Consider the following 26,129-nt stretch of genomic DNA (forward strand, 5'->3'; position numbering starts at 1 on the left):
ATGCATGTGAAAAATATAATGTATATATATGTAAGTCACTTGTTGAAAATTAATTGGCTACACAATTTTCATAATGTAGTATTAAATCTATTTCATAAATTAAGATAAGGATTTTTTTGGTCCAGAAAAACACATGTGCCCAGCAACTGAACTTAAAAAAAAAAAAAAAAGCCTTAGTTTCCTATAGTCCCTTCCCAAAGTATTTTAATTGGACATTTAAAATGACACCTAAAAGTTGCACTAAATAAGTGACAACATACAAAATTACTTCTTGGATTAAAAAGAGCTAAAAGATGTCAAACATATAGTACACACAGTTCTTCTATTATATAGCTATGCAGCTAGCAGGGTTTTTTTAATGTTTTTATTTATTTTTGAGAGAGAGAGACAGAGAGAGAAAAAAAGAGAGAGAGAGTGAGCAGGGGCGGGGCAGAGAGAGAGGGACACACAGAATCCAAAGCAGGCTTCAGGCTCTGAGCCTGACTGACATGGGCTCGAACTCACGAACTGCAAGATCATGACTAAGCCGAAGTCGGGTGCTTAACAACTGAGCCAACCAGGTGCCCCTGCAGCTGGCAGTTTTGAAACATATCATGCACAGGGTACTATTCTAAGCATTTTATGTGAACTAATTCACTTAACCATTAATGGTAAATATATCCCAATGATACCTTTTGCCATCAAATTTGAATAGAAGTAGAAATAATAAAGGCTGTAAAAAACTAGAGATATAGAACCAAATGTTTCTTAAATTCTAATAAATCCTGGAGTCATATAAGGTTATTAGCATTAAAACCAATATTTCACTTCTCATATAAGATTCAATATTCACTTGCTGTGGAAAAACATTGCTGGATTATTCCACAGATGCTTATGCCATTGTGAGAGAAGAAAAGAGTGGAATGAAAAACTCACGATGAACCAAAAGCAAGTTTTACAATCTGTGTTCCTCCCTATACCCTAAAATACTTGGCTATTAATATTTGATGAGGGTAAAAACACAATAAATACGCCTATCATATTTCTTCTCTAGTTCTTTAGAAGAAACAAGAAAAGATGAGGATGAGATAGGTAAGAATACCACAATGTGAGAATCGAGTGAGGCAGGGAAGAAAAAAGACTAAAACATATGATAAAAATACCCAATCTTCTATGTTTCTTGAGGCAAAAAAGTTCCGAAGGACAAATAAATAGATATTAGACCAATCATCTTACCTGAAGAGTCCTTGTTTAAAAAGATAAGCACTAATATGACCCCCTTCTAGATACCGGATTTCACAACCAGGCCAAATTTCTTGTAAACTTCGAACTCCTGTTCGTGGAATGTAGGCATCTTCTTTGGCTTGAACCACTATAATGAGGCTTGGGTCAACTGGAACTAGGTATGGAATTTTAAAAGATGCAATATATATACTTTTAAAAAGTTCTAAGATTTTTATATAAACACTATCATATTAGAAAATAAAATGCACCTAAAAAAAATTGGTCAAACTTTTTGATTATGTTAAAAATCAACTATATTACATAATATCATAATATTTATTTCTAATACAATGAGATGGACATTCTAAAGAAGGTAAGAAATCCAATATATTTTTAATTAACTATTAAAATGGATTTTTTTTTAAGTTTACTCATTTATTTTTTAGGAGAGAGTGAGTACACACGCCTACACACTAGCAGGGCAGGGACAGCTGACAGTGCTGTCAGCACAGAGCCTGATGTGGGGTTTGCACAAACTGTGAGATCATGACTTCAGCCAAAATCAAGAGTTGGATACTTAACTGACTGAGCCCCCCCTAATAAGACTGATTTAGGTTTTCACAGATAAAATACAATACATTTAAGTAACCAACTAATCCTGCAAAATACATTTTGGAGTCAACAATAAACATTCTCTTGAAAATATGAAATTATTTTGTAAACATCCTTAAAATGTAAAGCATCCTCAAAAACATTTCACAGATATTTACATATCAGCAAACATTCTCCATTTCATATAAAAATTAGTACCTGAGAAATTTGCCACATGAGTACATTCATCCATGACTCCTTTCATGAATATTAAAGATTCTTTCTGAAGATTGTTTCTTCTTTGTTCTTTACTGAGTAAGTGATATGACTGAGGACCGCAACTTGCATAACTGCTTTTATTGGTTGTAAGTGTTTGATTGAAGCACTCCATCTTAGAGGTATCTTGCAACAAGAGTCTTTCTGATGTGGCACTGATAGATGTTTTACTAGATTTATGGTAGTCATTAGGTTTTGGGGATACAACCCGGTCTGTCATATCTAAATTTAAAGTTCTAGACACCAGATTAAGGTTAGTTAGCTTGTCTGCACGAATAGGGAACTGTTTCACAAACTCTTGTCCCATTTTGAAAGAATCTGTCTGAATATACAAAAGAAAACATCATTTAGTATAAAATACATTTAACAACCTTGTTAAAACAAAAAACGAATGTCCATCAACGAATAAATGAATTAAACAAAATGTAGTGCAGACAAACAATGGATTATCATTTAGTCTTAAAAGGGAACACAATTCTGATACATACTACAACATGGATGAACTCTGAAAACATACCAAATGAATAAGCCAGATACAAAGAACAAATACTGTATGATTTTAAGTTTTATGAAGTAGTCAAATTTATAGAGACAGAAAGTAGAGTGGGGATTGCCAGAAGCAGGAAGGAGAGGGGAATGAAGAGTTACTGTTTAATGGGTACAGAGTTTCAGTTTAGTAAAATGAAAAAGTTCTGGAGATGGTTGGTGGTGACGGACAGAGGTGATGGCTGCACAACAATGTGAACGCATTTATTAATCCCATTGAACTGTACACCTAAAAATGGTTGAAATAGTAAATTTTATATTGCATGTATTTGAATACAACTTAAAAAGTAACAAAGAAAAAAGAGATGTCAGAATTTATCTGAGAACTAAGATAAATGACATACTATATTGCTTAATGTTTCCTATTAAACAGTAAAGGGTATCATTTAGTCTGCATCATGTTTTTATTGCCAAAGTTTTAAAATTCATGATCTGCCTTAATCTTAGAACTTCCAAAAGCCTAATGAGTGTATCCTGGCAGTAATACATCAGCTACCTCACATCCCTTTCTTAGGCTTAACTAAGAATTAAAAATTATCAAGGAAAAAATATTGCCTATTAAAATCTCAAAAGGATGTACTAAGTTTAAGGACTTGTAAGTACAATGTAATTTAAGTAAAAATAAACTTTGTTAAATACTAAAGGGAAAGTCAAAGGGGAAAAAATGACAGCCTGGGAAAATATATTTGCAACACCAATGACAAAGAGCTCATTGCTCTTTGAAAAAGTGAGCAAAGGATATGCACATAAAGGTCACAGAAAATGAAACATAAACTTATAAACATATTCAATTTCACTTATAATTAAGTTAAATAAAAACAATATAAACTTTCACCATCAGGTTGACGAAAAAAAATGAAACCCGTCAATTTGCTAACACACTGAATTTGTGAAATTATGGGAAAACGGAAACACATTTCCTGCTGGTAGTATAACTGAAGACATGTTACAAATGGAACAATATATCTAGGAATCTAACCACATTACAAATGGAACAATATTTCTAGGAATTTACACTTGTGAAATTTATTCATGGCAGCAGTGTTTGTTACTAGTGAAAAATGAGAAACAACATAAATACCCATCAATGGGCCACTAGTTAATAAATCATGTTTTGGCCATCCATATAATCTTATGCAGCAGTAAAAAAGAAAAAGGAAACATTTGGGTATAGTCCATAAAAAAAGGTACCAAAAAAGATCATATTTCTATTTGTTTGAAAAATTCCTTGAAACATTAATAAATAGTGAGTTATTTGTTGAAGGAGATAGGACCTAGACAAATTGGGAGTAGGGGTAGGAATTGTTTCATTATATGCCTTTTTATACTTTTTGATGCTTTAACTATATGACCTATATTTTTAAAATATGTATTTAAAAATTTAAGAATAAAAAATTGATTAAAGGCAGGAAAAAAAAATTCAACAATTTTATTAACATAAACAAGTCATGAAAGTCATCTGGACTAAAGAAATACAAAAGAGAAAGAGACTTAGAAACATTTGAGAGATGTAAGATCAAGCACCCTACAATTACTCAGAGTGGTACACCAACAACTTTAACTGCTTTTGATTGGAAAAACAGTTTTTTTTTTTTTTATATGTTTTATTTATTTCTAGGAGAGAGAGAGAGACAGCATGAACAGGGGAGGGTCAGAGAGAGGGAGTCACAGACTGAAACAGGCTCCAGGCTCTGAGCTGGCAGTCAGCACAGAGCCCGAAGCGGGGCTCGAACCAACGAACCGCGAGATCATGACCTAAGCAAAAGTCGGACGCTTAACCGACTAAGCCACCCAGGCGCCCCTGGAAAAACAGTTTTTATAACAAAAAATAAGGAAGCCATCTTGATATTCCCTAAATATTCACTGCTGTGAACAAGTTCTGAGACAAAAAGACTTGTATACAACCACCGAAAGTCAGAGACAAAGTGCTGGGTGAGACTACACTGCCATTTCAGACAACCAAAATTTTTGACTCTCCCTTTAGAAAGGTGCATATTGAGTTTTATCATAAGCTCTCAAATATAGGCATTTTAAAATTATACTATGGGGAAACATAAGAAACTAGCAGGTAGAGGTATTTTGTTACAAAGTTCTTAGACAAGTAAATAACTACACTTTGAGGTTATGCAAGATAGATTACAAGAGTGAGATTTATAGTGATGTAATCATAAATAAAAAGTCCTAATTGATAATAGAGATATTTTTTCTTTCTGAGATGTCTTGAGATCCTCAGTAACTTCCAAACTGAATGTATAAAGTTTAAAAATTAATACAAAGAAAAAATCATGAAAGGAACTGGTCACCTTCGGAGACTAAGAGGGAACAAATTCATTATCTTGAAAACAGGTAAATTAAGGGAAAGAATCAAGCATCTATCCTGTCTTTCATATATGAGTTGAGCCAAATAATAAGTAACCAAAAAATAGATAAATGCCTTTTTATAGAAGCATCAAACTAATAAATAAAAAGAAATGACAGATTTAGAATATCAGCACTTTGCAGTCCTCCACTAATTAATCGACATAGGCATTAAACATCAGTGGAGGCTTATACCACAAAACAGAGACAACTAGACATTAGGCGCTTCTGACTCCTACCAAAGAAATAAAAACTGAGTTTAATCAAGCCTCTAGACCCAGCTGTCAATTTTCAGGCAATATAGTGTATAAGTGAACATGCTAAACTATACCATGAGAATGCAATAAAACATATCTAGATGGTGAGAAACTCTAAAGGTAAATAGCCTAAATTCTTCAACAGATCAATTATAAGGAAAAGGAAACGAATGGAAGGGAACTTACAGATTAAAAGACACTGAAAAGCACATCAAATAAAAGAACTGTAGTGTCTAAGGATACATATCTGGACAATAAAATTATTTTAAAGACAGAAGGAAGTAATTACTATAAAAATCGTTAGCAGTGCTGGGAGAAGAGTTTTTTAATTAGGACACATGGAAGTGGTTCTGGATCGGATGGTCAATTTCTATTCTTGACCTATTACAAATAGGTTTGCCTTTGAACAAATGTTGTAAGCCATACTTTTGCTTTGCATGATTTTTTATATCTATATTTTCTTTTATTTGCTTATTTTTTAAATATTTATTTTGAGAGAGAGAGAGAGCAAGAGGGGGAGGGGAAGAGAGAGAGGGAGGGACAGAGAGAGTCCCAAGCTGATGTGGGGCTCAATCTCACAACTGTGAGATCATGACCTGAGCCGAAATCAAGAGTCAGAGGCTTAACTGACTGAGCCACCCAGGTGCCCTTATTTATATATATATTTTTAAATGAAGAATCTTAAAAACTAAAAAATAGTATTGACTTTTAACAAATTTACAATTCTTTTTTAAAAATTTAAATCATGGAAACACAATTATCTTTTGCCCCCCTTCCAATGTTATGCAGAAATTAAAAATACTTACTCCACAATATTCAAGCATGTGAATAATTTCTTCTTCATAAACTGTCTGTGTATAATACTGCTTTTCCAGCTCCCTCCAATTAATCGATTTACTTAGCACACCCTGAAATAACAAACTAAATTAAGATCAAATTACACCATCAAGCATTTTGTCCAATAATTTTATTATTAATGTGCAGGAAAGACTAAACAGAGAAGGCTTGAGATTTCCTATCTTTAGAAAGCCCCGCTTGAGATGTTGGCCCTTGATTAGAGTCTGGAAACTTGACTAATAAACAGTTCTTTGCCCCAATATATATCTTTATAAATGATAAAGTGGGTCATTGTGCCTAAACAATGTAGTTTCTGCTGAATATGCACTTTCCATCTGGAGTTTTGGTACACATGATGCTGCGACTGCCTAAATGACTGACCCCTGACAAAAACCCTGGATTCCCAGGCTCAAACAACCTTCACCAATGGACATTTCGTACATATTGTCGTAATGCATTGCTAGAGGAATTAAACACATCCTGTGAGATTCCAATGGAAGATTGTGCCTGATTTCCTCTGGACTTTGCCCCATGTGCCTTTTCCCTGTGTTAATTCTGTATTGTATCCTTTTGATGTAATAAGTTTTAGTCGTGAGTAAGACTATGTGTTATATATCCTGTGATTCCTTCGAGAGAATCACCAAACCAATCCCACCAAACCAATTCATTATATACATAGCAATCTAAGTACTAATTGCAATTAAATTACCGTAGTGAAGACTCCAGATGCTGTGGACCAAGACAGACATGGGATCAATGGCATGGGCTTAGGCCAGTTGGATACTGCTAAGGAAGCCATCTGAAATATGTTTAACAGTCAGTTAGAGAGCTTTTGTTTAAATTTCTATTCATTAAAATGAAAACTATTTACTAGTAAGAAGTAAGAAGTAGTCTGGGTAGTAATTGGTGAGATAAACATGAACACAAAATCTCTGAATACTTGGGGTGCCTGGCTGGCTCAATCAGTAGAGCATGCGACTCTTGATCTCAGGGTTGTAAGTTTGAGCTCCACATTGGGGATAGAGATTATGTAAAAATAAAATCTTAAAAAGTCTCTAAATACTCATGAGAATGTCCAGCAACCTTCTGAAACTCCCCAAGTCATAAATTCAACAACAACATAACTTCTCCCTTAAAAGTAATAAAGTACATTGGAAAATTTTAAGTAATCTCAAGACCCTCCACAAAGAACTATTTTCTACTGGGTAAATACAGAGCAAACATGCTGATATGTAGATGCTAGGCAGCAGGCTGATCACACTCCTTACCTGAGTGACTTGCTCAGTGACAGCAAAATCACAGCTATAAAATCTCTGACCTTTGAGGCTAACTGAAAAAAAAGCTGTTGAACTACAAAGCAAATTATATAACTGATACAAAGCAATGTGTATAGTTAGAGAAGGGAAAGGTTATTTTTCGGCTAGGGGAATCAGAGAAGGCTTCATAAAATGGCTGTCTTTTAGGGGAATGAAAGATGGGGTCTTGTCTTCCATATAAAGAACACAACATTGATCAAAGGCAAGATGGTGAAAAAGTACAAAGTCTTCTAGGAAAACTGCCAATATACCTTACTTTGGCTGGTCAATAGGGCATATGCGGTGAATGGGGTGAGAGAGATAGGTAGGCTGGAAAGACTGAAGAGCATCAGATTAGAGGTCCCTTTTGCTCTGTATATAATGGGAAATTAATAAAGAGGCCTGAGCAAAGAAGTGACATTATCAAAAAAGCTAAAATGATAGCAGTTTATAGGATTGATTAGAAAGGGTGAGATCTGAGGTAGGAAACCAACCAGTATAGGCAGTAGTTCAGGTGAAAGTTCCAAGATCCCAATCTAGGTCATAAAAATAGAAAAGCTACTAGGTAGGGAAAAGATATAATTTTCCACTTTCAATTCCACTGGTAATTTTTTTGAGTTTTAAGTCAGTTTTTAAACTTAATGTTATAATTCAAATGACTTACAGAAAACTATATATATTTTGTTGTTTTTTTTTAATGTATGGAGTAACTAATATGTTTAGGAAATAATTAGAGCATATCAATAGCCCTTACTGAACCTACTCCTTCATGGAGAAAAATTGCTAAACAAGTATCCCAGTGCAGTGAAATAAGTACTAATAAGAGATGAAGTACAGTCTGGGGTTAGGCTGGTAGTCAGGAAGAGATTCTCATTATCATAGGAAGTAAGCTCTAGACTGGAACCAGAAGGGCAAACTATTATTTGGTTAGGTGAAAAGGCATGAGAAGGTACTAGGAGAATGCTAGCACCCATCATATCTAGAGCCAAGTGCAACAGCAAGCCTTTGGCAGGTGTAAGCAGGAGAGCAGAGATGAGATTGAGGAAAATCACTCTAGTTATGGTGTGGAGAGAAACTATTAAGAAGCTTAATGAGAGAAAAGACTAGAGACAGAGAAACCAATTAGGAGGCTGTTTCAGTATATTCTAGAAGACAAAGGTATAATAGGTACCTCTTATCACTGGGGATAGTAATAAGAGATAAATGGAAAGTATTTTCTACATTTGCTATCTTTGCCAATTTAACAGCAAAGTAAGTCACTTATATTTGAGATGTGAAAAGTTAAGTTTTATAAAAATCACATTTCAATAAATTATTAAATTAAATCCAATACCTGAGCTATGACTGTGAAGTACAATCAATGTCTACATAAATCATACCAAATAAAGTCATTACTTTATAATGGGAAAAGTTTGAAACCTTTTTCTGCTTTTGCCAAGACTAAAATTAATTCTACACCTAAAGTGAATATTTAAAATCACTCCATTCTCTAGATCTTACGAACATAATCACAATTAAGTATCAGTTGAAATTAAAAGGCTTACATGTCCTCCCATGGATATTCCGGTCATTCCTAGAGGTCCATAACCCTCTCTCTCTAGCCAGTGCAAGAGAGCTGCAGATTCTAAAACAAGAGCTCCTCCCATCACAAAAAGGTCAGACACGTTTTTGAGGCTGGACCTTCTAGCCTCACAAGACAAAAGAGAAAATTATTTATGTATTTACATTTTAACATATGCAAAATTACAACAGGCAGCCAGACTTCATGTTTTTCTTTTAAAGGACCAGATAGCTAAGTAAAACAATGGAACAAATTGATAGAATTAAGAGTGCTAACATTATTCTACATATTAATCAGCTAAAACTTACTTTAAAGTTATATCTGCTCCTTATTGAATCTTTGTTGAAATTCAATTAACTATTTTGAAGCCCAGGAAATATTTTATTTGATAGCACTTAAAAAAAAAAAAAGCATAAAAATTTTTAAAAAGCAATGTAAAAGAATTTAACCTAATATTAGGCTCATGCATTACTAAAATCTTAAATATGTTGCTTTTTTTCACAAAATACACAATTTATGAATATAATCAACTGGAAACTTTTTTTTGATTTTTTAAATAATAGTATAATTAACATACAATGTTACATCAGCTTCAGCTGTATAACATGGTGATTTGACAATTTTATACATTACTCAATGCTCACCATGGTAACTATAATCACCATATGTCACTATATAAATATTATTAAAATATTGACTATACTCCCTATGCTATACTTTTCATCTCTATGACTTATTTATTTTATAATTAAAAGTTGGTTGAAAAAGTAATTTTTCATAAAAATACCTAATTTTTTACTAACTTAAATGAGGGTGGCTGGGGGGCTAAGTCAGTTGTGTGTCACTCTTGATTTTGGCTCAGGTCATGGTCCCGGGGTGGTAGGATCCACTCTAAGCGTGGAGCCTGCTTGGGACTCTCTCTCTCACCCTCTCTTCCCCGCTCTTTCCCTCTCAAATAAAAACAAAACAAGCCAATTCAACTAGAATTTTCTGTCTTTAGAAATTAATTTTACATGTAAGTACATTTCCTTATAAGAAGTACTTAAAACTTTTTAGATTCCCAACTATTCTTATACAAGCATACTTCGTTTTATTGCACTTTGGAGATATTGCATTTCTTACAAATTGAAGGTTTATGGGGTGCCTGGGTAGCTCAGTCAGTTAAGCATCCGACTCTTGTTTTAGGCTCAGGTCATGATCTCATAGTTCATGAAACTGAGCCCTGTGTAGGGCTTGGCACTGTCAGTTCAAAGCCTGCTTGAGATTCTCTCTCCATCTCTCTCTGCTCCTACCCTGCTTGTACACATGTGTGTACATGCACTCCCTCTCAAAAATACATAAATAAACATTAAAAAAAACAAATTGAAGGTTTATGGCAACTCTGTATCAATTAAATCTATTGGTGCTATTTTTCCAAAAGCATTTGATAACTTCATGTCTCTGTCACAATTTAGTATTGCTCACAATATTTAGAAACCTTTTCATTATATTTGTTATGATGATCTGTGATGTTACTGTTGTAATTGTTTTGGGGCACCATGGAACTACACGCATCTAAGATGGCAAACTTAATGGATAAATGCCATGTGCGTTCTAACAGCTCCACTGACCAGCTGTTCTCTCCCTCTCTTCCACCTTCCTGTTCCCTAAGATATAAAAATCTTGAAAGTAGGCCAGTTGATAACCCTACAATGGCCTCAGTGTTTAAGTGAAAAGAGGAATCACACATCTCTCACTTTAAGTCAAAAGCTAGAAATGATCAAGCTTAGCGAGGAAAGGATGTCAAAAGGAGAGAGAGAACAAAAGCTAGGCCTCTTGCAGCAAACAGTTGTGAATGCAAAGAAAAAGTTCTTGAAGGAAATCAAAAGTGCTACTCCAGTGAACACACAATTTAGAAAGCAAAATAGTTTTCTTGCAAACATGGAAAAGACAGATCTGGATAGAAAATCAAACCAGCCACAACACTGACTTAAGCCAACGCCTATTCCAGGGAAAGGCCCTACTTCTTTTTAATTCTATGAAGGCTGAGAGAGGTGAAGAAGCTGCAGAAGAACAGTATGAAGTTGAAAGAAGTTGGTTCATGATGTTTAAGGAGGGAGGCCATCTCCGTAACATAAAAGTGCAGGAAGGTAAAGCAGCAACTTGCTGATATGGAAGCTACAGTAAGTTATCCAGAAGATCTACTGACGATAACTAACAAAGGCAGCTGCACAAAACAACAGATTTTCAATGTTGAAAAACAGCACTCTGTTGGAAGAAGATGCCATCTAGGACTTTCATAATTAGAGAGGAGATGTCAATGGCTAGCTTGAAAGGAGGGGCTGACTCTCTTGTTAGGGGCTAATGCAGCTGGTGAAATATTTCCAAGGTATGCCTGTATAGTGATAAAAAAGAATACTATGTTATTATTGAAGTGTCCAAGTTAGAATCTGTTTTCAAAATTTAGTTCATATAAAGACATAAATGATTGGCTACTTGATGAAACCTTGTCAAGGTATACAAAATTCTCTTTATCAATGGTTAATTGTATGTCTACATGGAGTAATTATGCACAATGAACTAGCTGCTGTAGGAATGCCAAGTTGTGAATAAGATTTCTGGCCCCCAAAGAGCTTATGTCCACTGTCCTACCACACCTTCTCAGAGCTCTAAGTCCATAAGACAGAATTTCTCTTTATGGAAATTATGCTATCCTCTGTCAAAATAGATCATACATGTGCTTCCTCATAAAAAAGCCCATGTATCCTTATATTTGTTTCTTATTCTCATTCCATTTTCTATTTATGGTCACATAATTCACCTGATTATTTATTTTGGCTTGGTATGGAGGTTTGAATTATCAAACTCACCTTAGTTTGCTCTTTTAATAGAAGTTACTGTGTGGGGTTCTGGGACAATGGTTATTTACTTGTTAACAGTGGGCCCAGTCTCAAAATGTTTAAACACTTTTGATGAAAACAGGCATAAGATGGCTTTTAAAAAGAGAGAGAAAAATAAATTTGCTATTTAACTTGCAAGCCATCTCTTACAATGAATCATTTGAGAAAAATCAAACATACTGCTGCATTATTATATTTCTTAGGTATAAGATACATGATAGAATATTTTATAGACATGATTCTCACAACAATTCTGTGTGGAAGAAATTATATTCTCACCTTATAAATAAGGTAATAGATACTTAGACCAAGGTCATACAATTATTAAATGACAAATTACAATTGTAACGTACGTCTCTATGACTACAAAGTCAATGTCTTTCTGTTAAATCCATGCTGCCTCTAACTATAACTCAATAAGCACTTTTGGCTTTTAACCACGAACAGAACAGAGCAAAAAGGACACACCTAGTTCTGAATTCAGAGCTTGGTTCCAGGGTAAGAATTCTTGAACTATTCAGCCTGGACATTAATTTTTCACATTTCACAAATTTATTCTAAACTATCCTTCATAGGATATAAGTTTGCTTCCAACCCACCCTGCTTTCATCTATACTTTTTTCATGTCATGACCACATAGAACTTGTGACTTCTAAATCTAACTCTCCAGGACTTTCCAACTCCCTACTTAACTTCTCCACCTGCAGTTTTATCAGACATCAGAAATTCAACACGTGCAAGTCAGAACTTTTGGTTTCTTACCAACAATATCCAATTTTATAAATGAGGCTTATCATTTCAACTTCTAATTACCCAAGAGAGCTTCTTTCCATCTGCACTGCCACTGCCTTAACGTCCCCTTTTTTTTCTCCTGCATTATTCTAATAGCTTCCTATTTGATTTTCCTGCTGCTACTCTAGCTCCAGTAAGCCAAAATAAGCCTTTAAAAACACAAACCAGATCATTCCTCTGCTTAAAGTCCTCCAAAGGTTTCCTACTACACTTACAGTAAAATTTAAAATACATGGCTGTTCATAAATCTGGCCCTTGTCTATGTTTCTGACCTTGTGTTATACTACTCTCCCATGCTTATGGGAGGCTTTTCATTTTTCCTTCTCTGAGGCTGATCTTCCTCCAGGTTTTCACCTTGGTGTCTCCTTCTCACTATATCATGTCTTCATATCTAATACTGCTACAACCTTGTACCTGCCCTTTGTTATTCTTTTTTTTTTTAATGTTTTATTTATTTCTAGGAGAGAGAGAGAGAGAGAGAGAGACAGCATGAGCAGGGGAGGGTCAGAGAGAGAGAGGGAGTCACAGACTGAAACAGGCTCCAGGCTCTGAGCTGGCAGTCAGCACAGAGCCCGACGCGTGGCTCGAACCCACGAACTGCGAGATCATGACCTAAGTGAAAGTCGGACGCTTAACAGACTAAGCCACCCAGGCACCCCGTGCCCTTTATTATTCTTTACTTGGTTGCCCTGCTTTATTGGTTGCACTGATAAATATCCAAAATTATCTTATTTATTATTATCTATCTCCCATCCTAGAATATAAGCTGACAGTAAGGATCTTGTCTATTTTTTTGCTATCTTCCCAGTGTCTTGAATCAAATGTTTACTGAATGAATCAAAACCAAACATGATATAGGTTATGGAAATGCAAAAAAATTGCCTTCAAAGTTCATCATTTTAAAAAACCAAAAAGATTATTTTCAGATTACTGATACTATACATTGCAAAAATAAAAAGAATGGTATTAATTTCACGAAGTGTACTTTAAGAAGGAAAATGTTTTAACATTTCTTTAGTTACAGTTTTACAAATAAAATATATCTTCCATCAGCCCATTAAAAACATTTTTTTAAGTTTTTTTATTTATTTTGAGAGAGAGAGAGAGAGAGAGAGAGAGAGAGCATGAGTGGGGAAGGGGCAGAGAGAAAGGGAGAGGGAATCCGCAGCAGACTCTGCACCACCACCATGGAACCCAAGAGGGGGCTTGAACCCACAAACCATGAGATCATGACCTAACATCAAATCAAAAGTAGGATGCTTAACCAACTGAGCCACCCAGGTGTCCCTAAAATTTCTTATTCATCTCTTTATCAAACACTTTAAGTGCAAAAAGCTTAAAATATAAATTTAAGTCAACATGCCTACTACAGTTTTATAGCAGAATTTTTTCCCCAAATAACATTTGCATGTTAAACTTAGAAATGATTAACCAAAGACTAACAAAAATTTTAATACACTGAAAATTTGGCATAAAGACTACAAAAATGAAGGTGGGGTATACTTACATTTGGTCCTTGGGTTTCCTGCAGCCATTTAAGAATGTGGGTCAAAGAGAAAGTTTTAAAATAATTAAATACAGTTTGTGTCCCAAAACACATTAACTTAAGAAAATAGTTAATTTGAACATAATTTAATGCTGAAATAGCTATTTTCTAGTTATCTCAAATAACTATTTTCTAGTTAACTCCTCTAGTTAAGGAGCTCTCAGGTTTTTTCCAACATGATTTTTTTTTTTTAAAACAGCTTTATTGATATTGCATACCATATAATTCACCCATTTTAAGTGTACAGTTTAATGTGGTCAGTATATCCACAGGGCTGTGCAATCTTCAACTTAATTTTAAAATGAAGGGTTTTTTTCATTTATATGTTGATTATAGAAAATCTAGAAAATATAGAAAAACATATTAGAAGAAAAACTACTTCATCTACAGACAACCATATTAATATTTTTGAGTAGGTCCAGTATTTTTCCTTACACACAGTTTTTAATGGATTTTCTGTTTTTAGGTTTTCTGCATATCTATGTCCTACCACAGAGTTTTGTATCCTATTTTTGCATTATATTTTTCATACATGATTGTAAACTTTTTAACAATAACTAACCATTAAAATTTACTGGATGTCATTTACTAGGCACTATTCTAGACAGTATTAACTAGTTAATACTCTGAATAACCTAAGAGATTATTCCCATTTACCAATGAAAAATCTGAGGTACTAAAAGATTAAGTAACAGGTCCAAGGTCATACAGGGAGTAAATGGTAGAGCAATAAACATAACCAATTGCATAATATTCTAATATTATGAACCACAAATTACCCAACCATTTTTCTATTGTTAGACATTTAAGCTATTTCTAATGCTTTAATATTATAAATAAAATTATATAAATCTCTTTTTTTCTATAACTTTCTCTTTTCTTAGTATTTTATCCTTAAAATAAACTTCCAAGAATCAAAATCACTATCAAGGGATGGTAAGATTTATTAAGGCCCCTGATACATATGGTAGAAATGCTTTCTCCAAGGATTAAACTGGTTTTCACAGCCATTAGGAGTAAGAGTGCCTATTTTTTTTACGATAGCCTCACAAGTATTGGGTTTTATTTTTTTAAATCTTTGGTAATGTTTAACTTTACATTTCTCTTATTACCAGCAACATTGAACATTACTTTCTTAAAAAAAAATTTTTTTTAGCAGTTTATTTTTGAGAGAGAAAGAGAGAGAGAATGTGTGAATGGGGCAGGGACAGAGAGAGAGGGAAGAGAGAATCCCAAGCAGGCTCTGCACTGTCAGCACAGAGCCTGATGTGGGGCTCGAACTCACAGACCGTGAGATCATGACCTGAGCTGAAACCAAGAGTCGGATGCTTAACCGACTGAGCCACCCAGGTGCCCCGAACATTTCTTTATATCTGTGCATCAGTTTCGTTTCTTCTTCTGGGAATAGTCTGACGTCATCTTGAAAGTCAAGTTAAGAACTGTTCTAAACCTCAACTGATGACTTAAATGTAAATGCATTTAAAACCTATGAAGGTTTCCTTAATAGCAAGCATTTGACATAATAATATTAAAATCCAGCATAAGTTTTACAAGAAAAAGTACAATTTATCTTCATTATACAGTGGAAGCACAATCCTTAACATAGGTTGTTTAAAGGCATGAAACAATTTTTTACTTCTTTTCATTTTTGCTTCTTAAATATTTTCTGAACTGACAACTAAATTTAACTGGTTTAGAAAAGCTGGTTACTATCTATCATTCCTTTGATGAATAAATCTATAAATAAGAGAAAAGATTTCTAGGTATCACAAAAGGATATAATATGGGTTTTCTAGCAACAACGAAGCCATTCGGGCTTCCTTAATCATAGGACGAGCCATTAGTGTTCGTCGTCTCCAGTAATGCTAAGGACAGAAAAGATGGCATACTTAAAGAATATATAATCACATTTGTGTTCCAAACAGTATGTTAACAACTTAGGGAGTAAGGCATTATAACAAAAGTCTTACATGATCTCCTGTGCCAGCAAGATGAATGCATACAGGTTTATATTTGCTGTTCCACTCCTTAGGAACAATAAGTTGGAACCTATTTAAAATAAAACATGTAAGTAGAATTCTCTTTAGAAGGTTTTCAATACAAACTTTCAGTCTGTAAAAGTTTCATAATTAAATTATTTGGGAGAAGAGATCATTCCGAATTTTGACATTCAAATTATGATTAATTCATGTTTGCATAAAGGCAAATAAGATATTATAAATTTGCTTTGTGTTAGGATATTAAAATATTCAGTACTATAAACACAGAATTCATTGTAATCATTTTTACCTTATTCAATATCATAACTTTATATATCATAATGAAATTTTCTTATTTTGTAGAGACATCAATACATATGAGCAAGTCTTAGAAAAAACAATTCTTTACATAACTCTGCTTTTTCTCCTTGCAGGAATAATGCTTGGTTGTACAAGCTGTTGATGTATCAGTAAAATACTTTGTGTTATCTCTTTTGTTTTTCAACTTGGAGAAAAAGCAATCCACACCAAATGCCAGAAAAAAACATAGTTTTCCCTATTTGATGTCTTCTCATTGCAGTAATTTGCTTTTCACTTAATGTCTTTTCCCTGTAGGACTTTTTCTTTAATTGTAGTAAAATATATGTAACATAAAATTTAACATTTTAACTATATTTATTGTACAGTTCAACAGCATTAAGTACATTTATATTGTTGGGGTGATGCCTAGATGGCTCAGTTAGTTAAGCCTCCTCTTTTTGGTTTTGGCTGAGGTCATGATCTCATGGCTCATGGATTCGAGCCCCGCATCAGGCTCTGCACTGTGAGCATGGAGCCTGCTTGGGATTCTCTCTATCCCTCTTTCTCTGCCCCTACCCTGCTCACTCTCTCAAAATTAATAAACTTAAAAAAATGTTTTAAAAAGTATATTTACAGTGTTGTGCAACAATCACCACCATTCATCTTCATTCTTTTTTTTAACTTTTTAAAAAAATATTTATTGATTTTTGAGACAGAGAGAGACATAGCATGAATGGGGGAGGGACAGAGAGAGAGGGAGACACAGAATCCAAAGGAGGCTCCAGGCTCTGAGCTGTCAGCACAGAGCCCAATGTGGAACTGGAACTCACAGACTGTGTGTGAGATCATTACCTAAGCCAAAGTCGGAGGCTCAACCAACTGAGCCACCCAGACGTCCCACCACCATTCATCTTCAGAACTTTATCTTCCTAAACTGGTTTACTTGTTTTTTTTAATTTCCTTAGCAGTTGATATTTTAGAATTATTATCATAGTATAATACTACACTTTGTCAACTCAAGGTTTGACCTTAGGTAGCTGCATTCTCAGACAACATAAATCTCAATTCTGAGCTTATTTTTTGGGCAGGGGACAATATCACTAGTTATCTATTATCAATAAATGGGTGAATAGAGAACATACGCAAGTACATTTAGGAGGATTCAGTGGTTATTTCTGTTTTGTCCTCATGGGAACTAACTCTTATTTTAATCTCATAATCAAAACTGCCAATGTTAACAATTCAATGCTTCATTGTGCATTCTCAGAACTGTCCTGCTTATTGATATTTTGATGATTTGTGGTAAATAATAACATTTTAAAATGTTTTCTGTGGAATATTGGACATCTCTGCTATTATTTTTTTCCTTCTGTCCAATAGCATTGTATGTAGAGACTTCATTATTGAAGAATATTAAATTAATAGGAATCTTGGGCATCTGGGTGGCTCAGTCAGTTAAGCATCCAACTTCAACTCAGGTCATGATCTCACGGTTTGTGGGTTCGAGACCCACGTCGGGCTCTGTGCTGACAGCCAGCTCAGAGCCTGGAACCTGTTTTCAGATTCTGTGTCTCCCTCTCTCTCTGACCCTTCCCTGCTCATGCTGTCTCTATCTCTCTCTCAGAAATAAATAAAACATTAAAAAATGTTTTAAATAAATTAATAGGAATCTTTTATTACAGTATTAACTGACCACTCATCTAATAGAGGCCCATTAATTAGTTTGTCTGCTCATATTACAGCATCTTCTCATGGAATATTTTCCAGTGCCCTGTGATGAATGAGTAGAGTGCATGTGAGCAACTCTGCTACAGCTGATTGGGCCTCAGGTAGGACAAATTAGGGCAATAAGATTTGTTCTTTTAGTAGTCTGGAATTAGGACAGACTCTAGATTATGTTGAGCTTTGGGCACAGAGGCTCTGTGGAGCTGTGGTAGCTATTTTTTGTCAGCTGCATGAGAAGCAGAGAAAGATAAACTACCCACAGAGAAATGGCATGGGTGATAAAGCACAGATAAGAGACCAGGAAGCACGCAGGAGTTAGGGGAAGTATCTATATAGATCTTAATGGCTTCTCATTTTCAGCTTCCAAAATCTCTTTTTTAAATATTGAGATAATTGACATATATTATTAGTTTCAGGTATATAATTTAATGATTTGATATATGTATGTATTGTGAAATGATCATTACAATAAGTTTAGTTAACATCCATTACCACATGTAACTACAAAATCCTCTTTTTCTTGTGATGAGAACTTTTAAGATTTACTCTCTTAGCAATTTCCAAATATACAATACAGTATTAACTATAGCCACCATGCTGTATATTATATCCTCAAGACTTCTTTTATAACAGAAAGTTTGTACCTTTTGACCGCTTTCACCCAATTCGCCCAGCCCCCACCCCCAACTCTGACACCTACTAATCTGTTCTTTGTATCTCTGAGTTCAAAGCTGTTGTTGTCATTGTCTTAGATTCCATATATAAGTGAGATCATATGGTATCTGCCTTTGACTTATTTCACTTAGCATAATGTTCTCAAGATCCATGTAGTTGCAAATGGGAGAATTTCCTTTTTTGTTGTTGATTATTTAATTTACTTTGAGAGAGAATCCCAAGCAGGCTCTACAGTGTCAGTGCAGAGCCCGGCATGGGACTCAATCCCACCAACCACAAGACCATGACCTGAGCCAAGCCCATGACCTGAGACACACAACCACTCAACCAGGTGCCCCTGGAGAATTTCCTTCTTTTTTATGTCTGAATAATAGAGCACTCTCTTTATATGCACCACTTCCCTATCCTTTCATCCACTGAGGGACATTTGGGTTGTTTTCCATGTTTTGGCTATTGTAAATAATGCTGCAATGAACACAGGCATGCAGATATTTTCTCAAATCAATGTTCTTGTTTCTTTCAAATATATACCCAGAAGTGGAATTGCTGGATCATATGGTAGTTCTGTTTTTAATTTTTTTTAATGTTTATTTGTTTCTTTGAGAGAGAGACAGAGTGCAAGCCAGGGAGGGGCAGAGAGAGAGGGAGACACAGAATCCAAAGTAGGTTCCAGGCTCTGAGCTGTCAGCATAGATCCCAATGTGGGGCTCGAACTCATGAATTGTGAGATTATGACCTGAGCCAATGTCGGATGCTCAATTGACTGAGCCACTCAGGTGCCCTTCTCTGTGTATTTTAAAAGAATGTGTATTCAGATGCTGTTGGATACAATATTTTCTGAGTATCTAGGTTACGTCAACTTGATCTAATGGGTAGTTCGAGTCCAATGTTTTCTTACTGATTTTCTGTCTGAATTATTTATCCATTGTTGCAAATCAGGCATTAAAGATCCCTACTATTATTCTATTGCTGTCTTCAAATTTGTTAATTTTTTAATTATATATTTAGCTCCTATATTGGGTTTATAAATATATACAAATGTTACATCCTATTGTTAGACTGATCCCTTTATCATTATATAATGACCTTCCTTGCCCCTTATCCAATATTTTAAAAAATTTTTGTTTAATGTTTGTTTATTCTTGAGAGAGAGAGAGAGAGAAAGAGAGAATAAATAGGGGAGGGAAAAAGGGAGAGAGGGAGAGGGAGAGAGGGAGAGAGAGAGAATCTGAAGCAGACTCTAGGCTCTGAGCTGTCAGCACAGAGCTGGATGTGAACCCTCGAGCCATAAGATCATGACCTGAGCCGAAGTCGGACGCTTAACCAATTGAGCCACCCAGGCGCCCCGCCAATACTTGTTTTTAATGTTTATCTATTTTTGAGAAAGAGGGAGGGAGGAGCAAAGAGAGGGGGGTACAGAGGATCTAAAGCAGGCTCTGTGCTAACAGTAGACAGCTCCATGCAAGGTTTGAACTAATGAACCATGAGATCATGACCTGAACCAGAGTCAGATGCTGAGTCACCCAGGTGCCCCTCTAATCTTTGTCTTTTTTGTATGATACACTGTAGCTACTTCCTCTTTCTTTTGACTTTTATTTGCATGGAATATCTTTTTCCATCCCTTCACTTTTCAGTCTGAGTATGTACTTCATCTGAAGTAAATCTTTTTTTTAAACAGTTTTCTTTTGAAGATTATTTATTTATTTAAGTAATCTTTACACTCAATGTGGAGATTGAACTGACAACCCCCAGATCAAGAGTTGCATGCTCTTCTGACTGAGCCAGCCAAGTGCTCAGGAAGTGAGTCTTCTATACAGTGGAGTCCTGTTGGTCTTTTAAAAATACATTCAGCCAGTCTAAATCTTTTGATTAGAGAATTCAGTTGGTTTATGTTTAAAGTTATGGACAGTTATAAATTTATTATTGCCATTTTGTTTATTGTTTTCTGGCTGTTTTGTAAATCTTTTTATTATTTTATTATTCTTTTGTTCCTTTTTTTGTCTCTTTGTGATTTCATGATTTTCTGTAGTGGTATGCTTAGATTTCTTTCTCTTTGCCTTTTGTTTACCTAAGAGGTTTTAGCTTTGTGCTTCCATGAAACTTATATAAATCATCTTTTTTACAACAGTCTCTTTTAAGTTGATAAGTTTGAATGCACACTAAAACTCTGTATTTTTATTCTGCCCTACCCCACATTTAATGGGAGCAATGCTAAATAATTATTGCAATTAATGCTAAACAATTAAAAATTATAATGTCATTGACATTATAATTGTAAGTAACAAATAACTTACTACTTTAAGCTTTCTGAATAAAAATTCTTACCTTGCAATAACAGATTCAATTGGCATTATATCAGGCACATAATGGGCCATAGGGGAAACAAAGTGTCCATCTAGGATCTTACAGTCTGACTGCTCTTCAATCTAAAAGAAAAGCAAAACCAAAATGTACACATACATATAGACTAAGATACCTTGGTCTATCATGCATGCTTTCATATAAAAATGTTCTATTCAATTAAACATTTTTTCACTGACTATTATGTATTTTCCCAGTCAGCTTTCTGAAGGCATGAGTCCTCACACACATTTCTTTTCCTTTTACAATCTTCACTACAGGCTAGTTGGAAAAGTGAACTATAAATAAACATTTGTGTAAAAGCATGAAATAAGTCAATAAAATGCTAATTGGAAGATTTCAAAAATATAAAAATAAACTAAGTATAATTTACAAAGAGACTGTAAAAATAATTTACTGAAATCAAATAAGGGTTGACTTGATGTTTAAGCAATATGAGTCATGTAAACATTAAATTAGGAGAAATGTATATTTACATATATAGCAAAGGCATTTATTAGTGCTTGATACCTAAATTTTCCCCTCCTCAAAGTTATTTTTTTAAATAAAAAATCTTTATCAGATCAATAGTCAAATTAGCAGTAAAACACCACATATCTTCATTAAAATTGGAAATAAACAAGAAACTTTTATCTGTGGACACTATGTATAACCACCTTATTTTAAAACAAAAATTCTAGCCAGTAGTGTGAATATCTTATTAAATAATTCACATTTTTTTGCATATGACTTAAAATACTATTTTATCATGAAGTTTTAATAAATAATAACAAATTATTTTCAATCCTTTAATAGGTTTTGTTAATCTATCTTTTTTCCCCACTCTTTTAAAAGTTTTTTTGGTTTTTGGCTTCAAGTTTTTATTTAAATTCTAGCTAGTTAACATACAGTGCATTAGTTTCAGTAGAAACAAGGGGTATAATTTAGAGGCTCATCACTTAACATACAACACCCAGTGCACATCAAAGGAAGTGCCCTCCTTAATACCCATCACCTGTTTAACCCATCCCTTCATCTGCCTCCCCTCCAGTAACCATCAATTTGTTCTCTATAGTTAAGAGTCTGTTTCTTGGTTTGCCTCCCTCTCTCTTTTTCCCCCCTCTGGTTTGTTTCTCAAATTCCAAATATGAGTGAAATCATACGGTATTTTTCTTTCTCTGACTAACTTATTTGGCTGAGCATAATAATCTCTTGCTCTATTCATGTCACTGCAAATGGCAAGATGTCATTCTTTTTTATGGCTGAGTTATATTCCATCACACACACACACACACACACACACACACACACACCCCACATCTTCTTCATCCATTCATCAGTTTATGGACACTTAGGCTATGACCATAATTTGGCTATTGTAGATAATGTTTATTAGCCTTTTATTTATACCAATGTCATGCTGTTTTGATCATGCCACAGCTGTATAATACCTATTGATAAATGACTGAAGTAGGTTTTACTTATAACTCTTCTCTCTTTAGGTGTTCCTGATCTGATCTTACTTTCATGATTCTTCCCAAAATAATTTCAGGATCCTTTTATAGACTTTAGTTCTAAATTGAATATTTTAATTAGGATTGCACTGAATTTTTTTCAAAATGGTAGAGAGACCTAATGTGTATAATATGAATTTATATGATTTATAATAACAAATTATTTGATAAAGGAGGCAGCTCAGATTAATGTGAAAGGAAGTAATAATTCCACAAATAGTGTTGGGACCAATGGCAACTTTGTAAGAAAAAACAGCAATTTAGTACCATAAGTAATACAGATTTAAAAATCAAACAAGCTACAATTCAACAATAAAAAATCAAACAAGCTACAATTCAACAATAAAATGAATAACCCAGTTAAAAATAGGCAATGATTTCATAGATATTTCACTAAAGAAGATATATAAATGGCCACTAAGGACATGAAAAGATCCTCAACATCATAGTCATAAGGGAAAGGTATATCAAAAACCACAATAAAATGCTTCACACCCACTAGGATGGCTATTTAATACAAATATTAGTGAGTGAAAATGTGGACAAATTGGAACTATTATACACTGCTGATGGGAAAAATAAAATGGTGCACTTTGGAAAACAGTTCTTAGTTTGTCAAAAAGTTAAACACAGAATTACCATACGACCCATAAATTCCACTCCTAGGTTAATATTTTAAAAATTCAGAAAAAATATAGCCACAAAAACACCTGAACATGAATGTTCACAGCATTATTATTGATGATAGTCCAAAAGCAGGAACAAGCCATATGTCCATTAGCTGATAAACGGATAAACAAAATATCACATATCTATACAATGGAATATTATTTAGCAATAAAAAATAGAAAGGTACTGTTACATAACACAGATGAACTTTGAAAATGTGCTAAGTAAAATAAGCCAGACACAAAGATCTCATATTATATGATTCCATTTATATGAAATGTCTAGAATAGGTGCATAGAGATAGCAAATTAGTGACTGCTAGCAGGTGGGAGGCTGTGGAAGTGGGAAGTAAAAGCTAATGAGTACATGGTTTCTTTTTGAGGAGATAAAAATGTTCTGGACTTAAATAATGATAGTGTTGATGACTGCACATTTTGGGAGGAATAATAAAAAATAACAACACTGAATTGCACACCTTAAAATGGGTAAATTTTATTTCAGGTGAATTTTACCTCAATTTTTAAAAACCAAGAGAGACAGTGATCGGGACAATCGGGAGAGAGGAAGAATGCATCCCCAAATCTTAACAGTAATTCTTCCTTGGGAGAGAAATAGAGTTAAGTGGTGGAAAGTGGCAGGAAGTTAGATTTTTTGATGGCAGAAAGTTCTTGATTTTTTACTTGGTATGCTCTTATTTTATTTTCAGCCTATGCTTTTTTTTTTTTAATTTTTTTTTTTAATGTTTTATTTATTTCTAGGAGAGAGAGAGACAGCGTGAGCAGGGGAGGGTCAGAGAGAGCAGGAGTCACAGACTGAAACAGTCTCCAGGCTCTGAGCTGGCAGTCAGCACAGAGCCCAACGTGGGGCTCGAACCCACAAACTGCGAGATCATGACGTAAGCAAAAGTCGGACGCTTAACCGACTAAGCCACCCAGGTGCCCCTATAGTATTTGTTTTAATCACATTAAATGAAAAATCTATACTGTACTGATGTTTTAGTCTTTACTGTTGTTATACTCCAATATTCAACCTATTTTTTTAAAGCTTTATGTTTTTATTATTATTATTTGTTTAAGATTTTATTTTTAAGTAATCTGTACAGCCAACATGGGTCTTTTTTTTTTATGTTTTATTTATTTCTAGGAGAGACAGAGAGAGACAGCGTGAGCAGGGGAGGGTCAGAGAGAGAGGGAGTCACAGACTGAAACAGGCTTCAGGCTCTGAGCAGGCAGTCAGCACAGAGCCCGACGCGGGGCTCGAACCCATGAACTGTGAGATCATGACCTAGGCGAAAGTCGGATGCTTAACCGACTAAGCCACCCAGGCGCCCCAGCCAACATGGGTCTTGAACTCACTCAACCGACTGAGCCAGCCAGACACCCCTCAACCTATTCTTGACATATATTTAGGCTAAACCAGAATTTCTGTAATTGCATTTCTTTCATTTGAATACCTTATCAATGTGTACTGGGTAATCACTTGAAACCAGATTTTGGCATCTTTCTCGATTTCCAATCATCTTTCTGAATTCGAAGAGTCTATTACGATAAGGGGAAAAAAAGGATGAAAATACAATATGCCCATTATATTGAGAGTGATATATAATGCTGAAAAATGTGCAAGTCCAGTTCATAAGCTATGTTAAAATTTAACTTGAATCATTAGAGAAAAAGATGAAGCGACTGGTTTTTATTCAAGCTGGACATTTTATCTCATAAAACATTTGAGAAATATCATTGTTCAGAAAGCAATTAACATATGCAATACTCAAAATAGTCAAAATTAAAGGCATAAATCCTGAAAATTCATTTTCTTAAGTTCAGATATTTCTATGAGCTACAGTATATCCCAGCTGTATAGTTATTACCAATTCAAGTTATGTGAGGAAGCTCCATCCCTGGAAACTATAAGCAACTTAAAAATAATTAAAGTTAAAAATCAACTTTGTGCTTGAGAGCCCTTTATTTTTTATTTTAAAATTACTTTTAAAATAATTTATGATTATATGGGATAACACTTAAGAGAAATAATTAAAAAGACAGAAGAGAAAAGGAAGTAATTTAATATTTTATATATTTTAATGGTTAATTTGCCAATCACCTTATATTCATAGCAAAGGATTTTATCACTGAAAAAAAATTAAAAAATTTTTTACTAAAACAAATTTAGAATAAGCATTCAGAAAAAAAATGCTTACCTTTTGAGATCCTCTGGCCTCCCCCATCCTCTGATAAAAAGTTTTGTGAGGAGAAGTCTCCGGTATAAAATATCTAACTTGCTCACACCCATTAGTAGCAAACAAACATCTATGAAACAAAATTTAAAATAACTTTAAAATATTTTATTTTAGGCATCAGGTCAATTTCCTAACCATCTATTTAAATATCAGATAAAACTTACAGATTGATCTACTCTCTTTGCAACTTTCAAATATACTACCCATCTATCTATCTATACTTATTTTACTTTATATAGAGAGAGTACACATGTGAGTGGGGGAAGGGCAGAGGGGGCAGGAGAATGGGGGGAGAGAGAGAGGGAGAGAGGGGGGAGTGAGGGAGGGAGGGAAGGAGAAAGGGAGAGGAAGAGATTGAGAATCTTAAGCAGGCTCCATGTTCAGCATAGAGCCTGTCTCTGGGCTCCATCCCATGACCCTGGGATCATGACCTGAGCTAAATAAAGACTCCAATGCTCAAACAACTGAGCCACCCAGGTGCCACTATATATATATATATATATATATATATATATTTTTTTTTTTTTTTTTTTTTTTTTTTTTTTTTTTT

At 34.4% G+C, this 26,129-nt stretch overlaps 1 protein-coding gene across 13 annotated transcripts in view; it reads right to left on the minus strand.

Moving 5' to 3' along the window:
- ABHD18 (abhydrolase domain containing 18) overlaps positions 1–26,129 on the minus strand; it is a 35,028-nt gene that overhangs the window by 1,400 nt on the left and 7,499 nt on the right. For 3 of the 13 annotated variants that reach the window (XM_039256254.1, XM_039256252.1, XM_039256253.1), the window contains exons 2-12: positions 25,541–25,649; positions 24,797–24,881; positions 21,146–21,246; positions 16,112–16,190; positions 15,922–16,006; positions 14,103–14,130; positions 8,908–9,046; positions 6,778–6,867; positions 6,038–6,139; positions 2,014–2,392; positions 1,216–1,378 (exon numbers count right to left, since the gene is read on the minus strand). In XM_039256254.1, the coding sequence (XP_039112185.1) occupies positions 1,216–1,378; positions 2,014–2,392; positions 6,038–6,139; positions 6,778–6,867; positions 8,908–9,046; positions 14,103–14,130; positions 15,922–16,006; positions 16,112–16,190; positions 21,146–21,246; positions 24,797–24,881; positions 25,541–25,632 (1,343 nt within the window). In that variant the 5' untranslated portion in view covers positions 25,633–25,649. Of the gene's footprint in view, positions 1–1,211; positions 1,379–2,013; positions 2,393–6,037; positions 6,140–6,777; positions 6,868–8,907; positions 9,052–9,228; positions 9,319–14,102; positions 14,339–14,359; positions 15,331–15,921; positions 16,007–16,111; positions 16,191–21,145; positions 21,247–24,796; positions 24,882–25,540; positions 25,650–26,129 lie in introns of those variants that run through there. The other 10 variants (XM_039256255.1, XM_039256256.1, XM_039256260.1 and 7 more) reach the window with 10 other exon arrangements.

This window comes from Hyaena hyaena, unplaced genomic scaffold (assembly GCF_003009895.1).
Source record: "Hyaena hyaena isolate Hyena2069 unplaced genomic scaffold, ASM300989v1 scaffold_563, whole genome shotgun sequence".
NCBI lineage: Eukaryota > Metazoa > Chordata > Mammalia > Carnivora > Hyaenidae > Hyaena > Hyaena hyaena.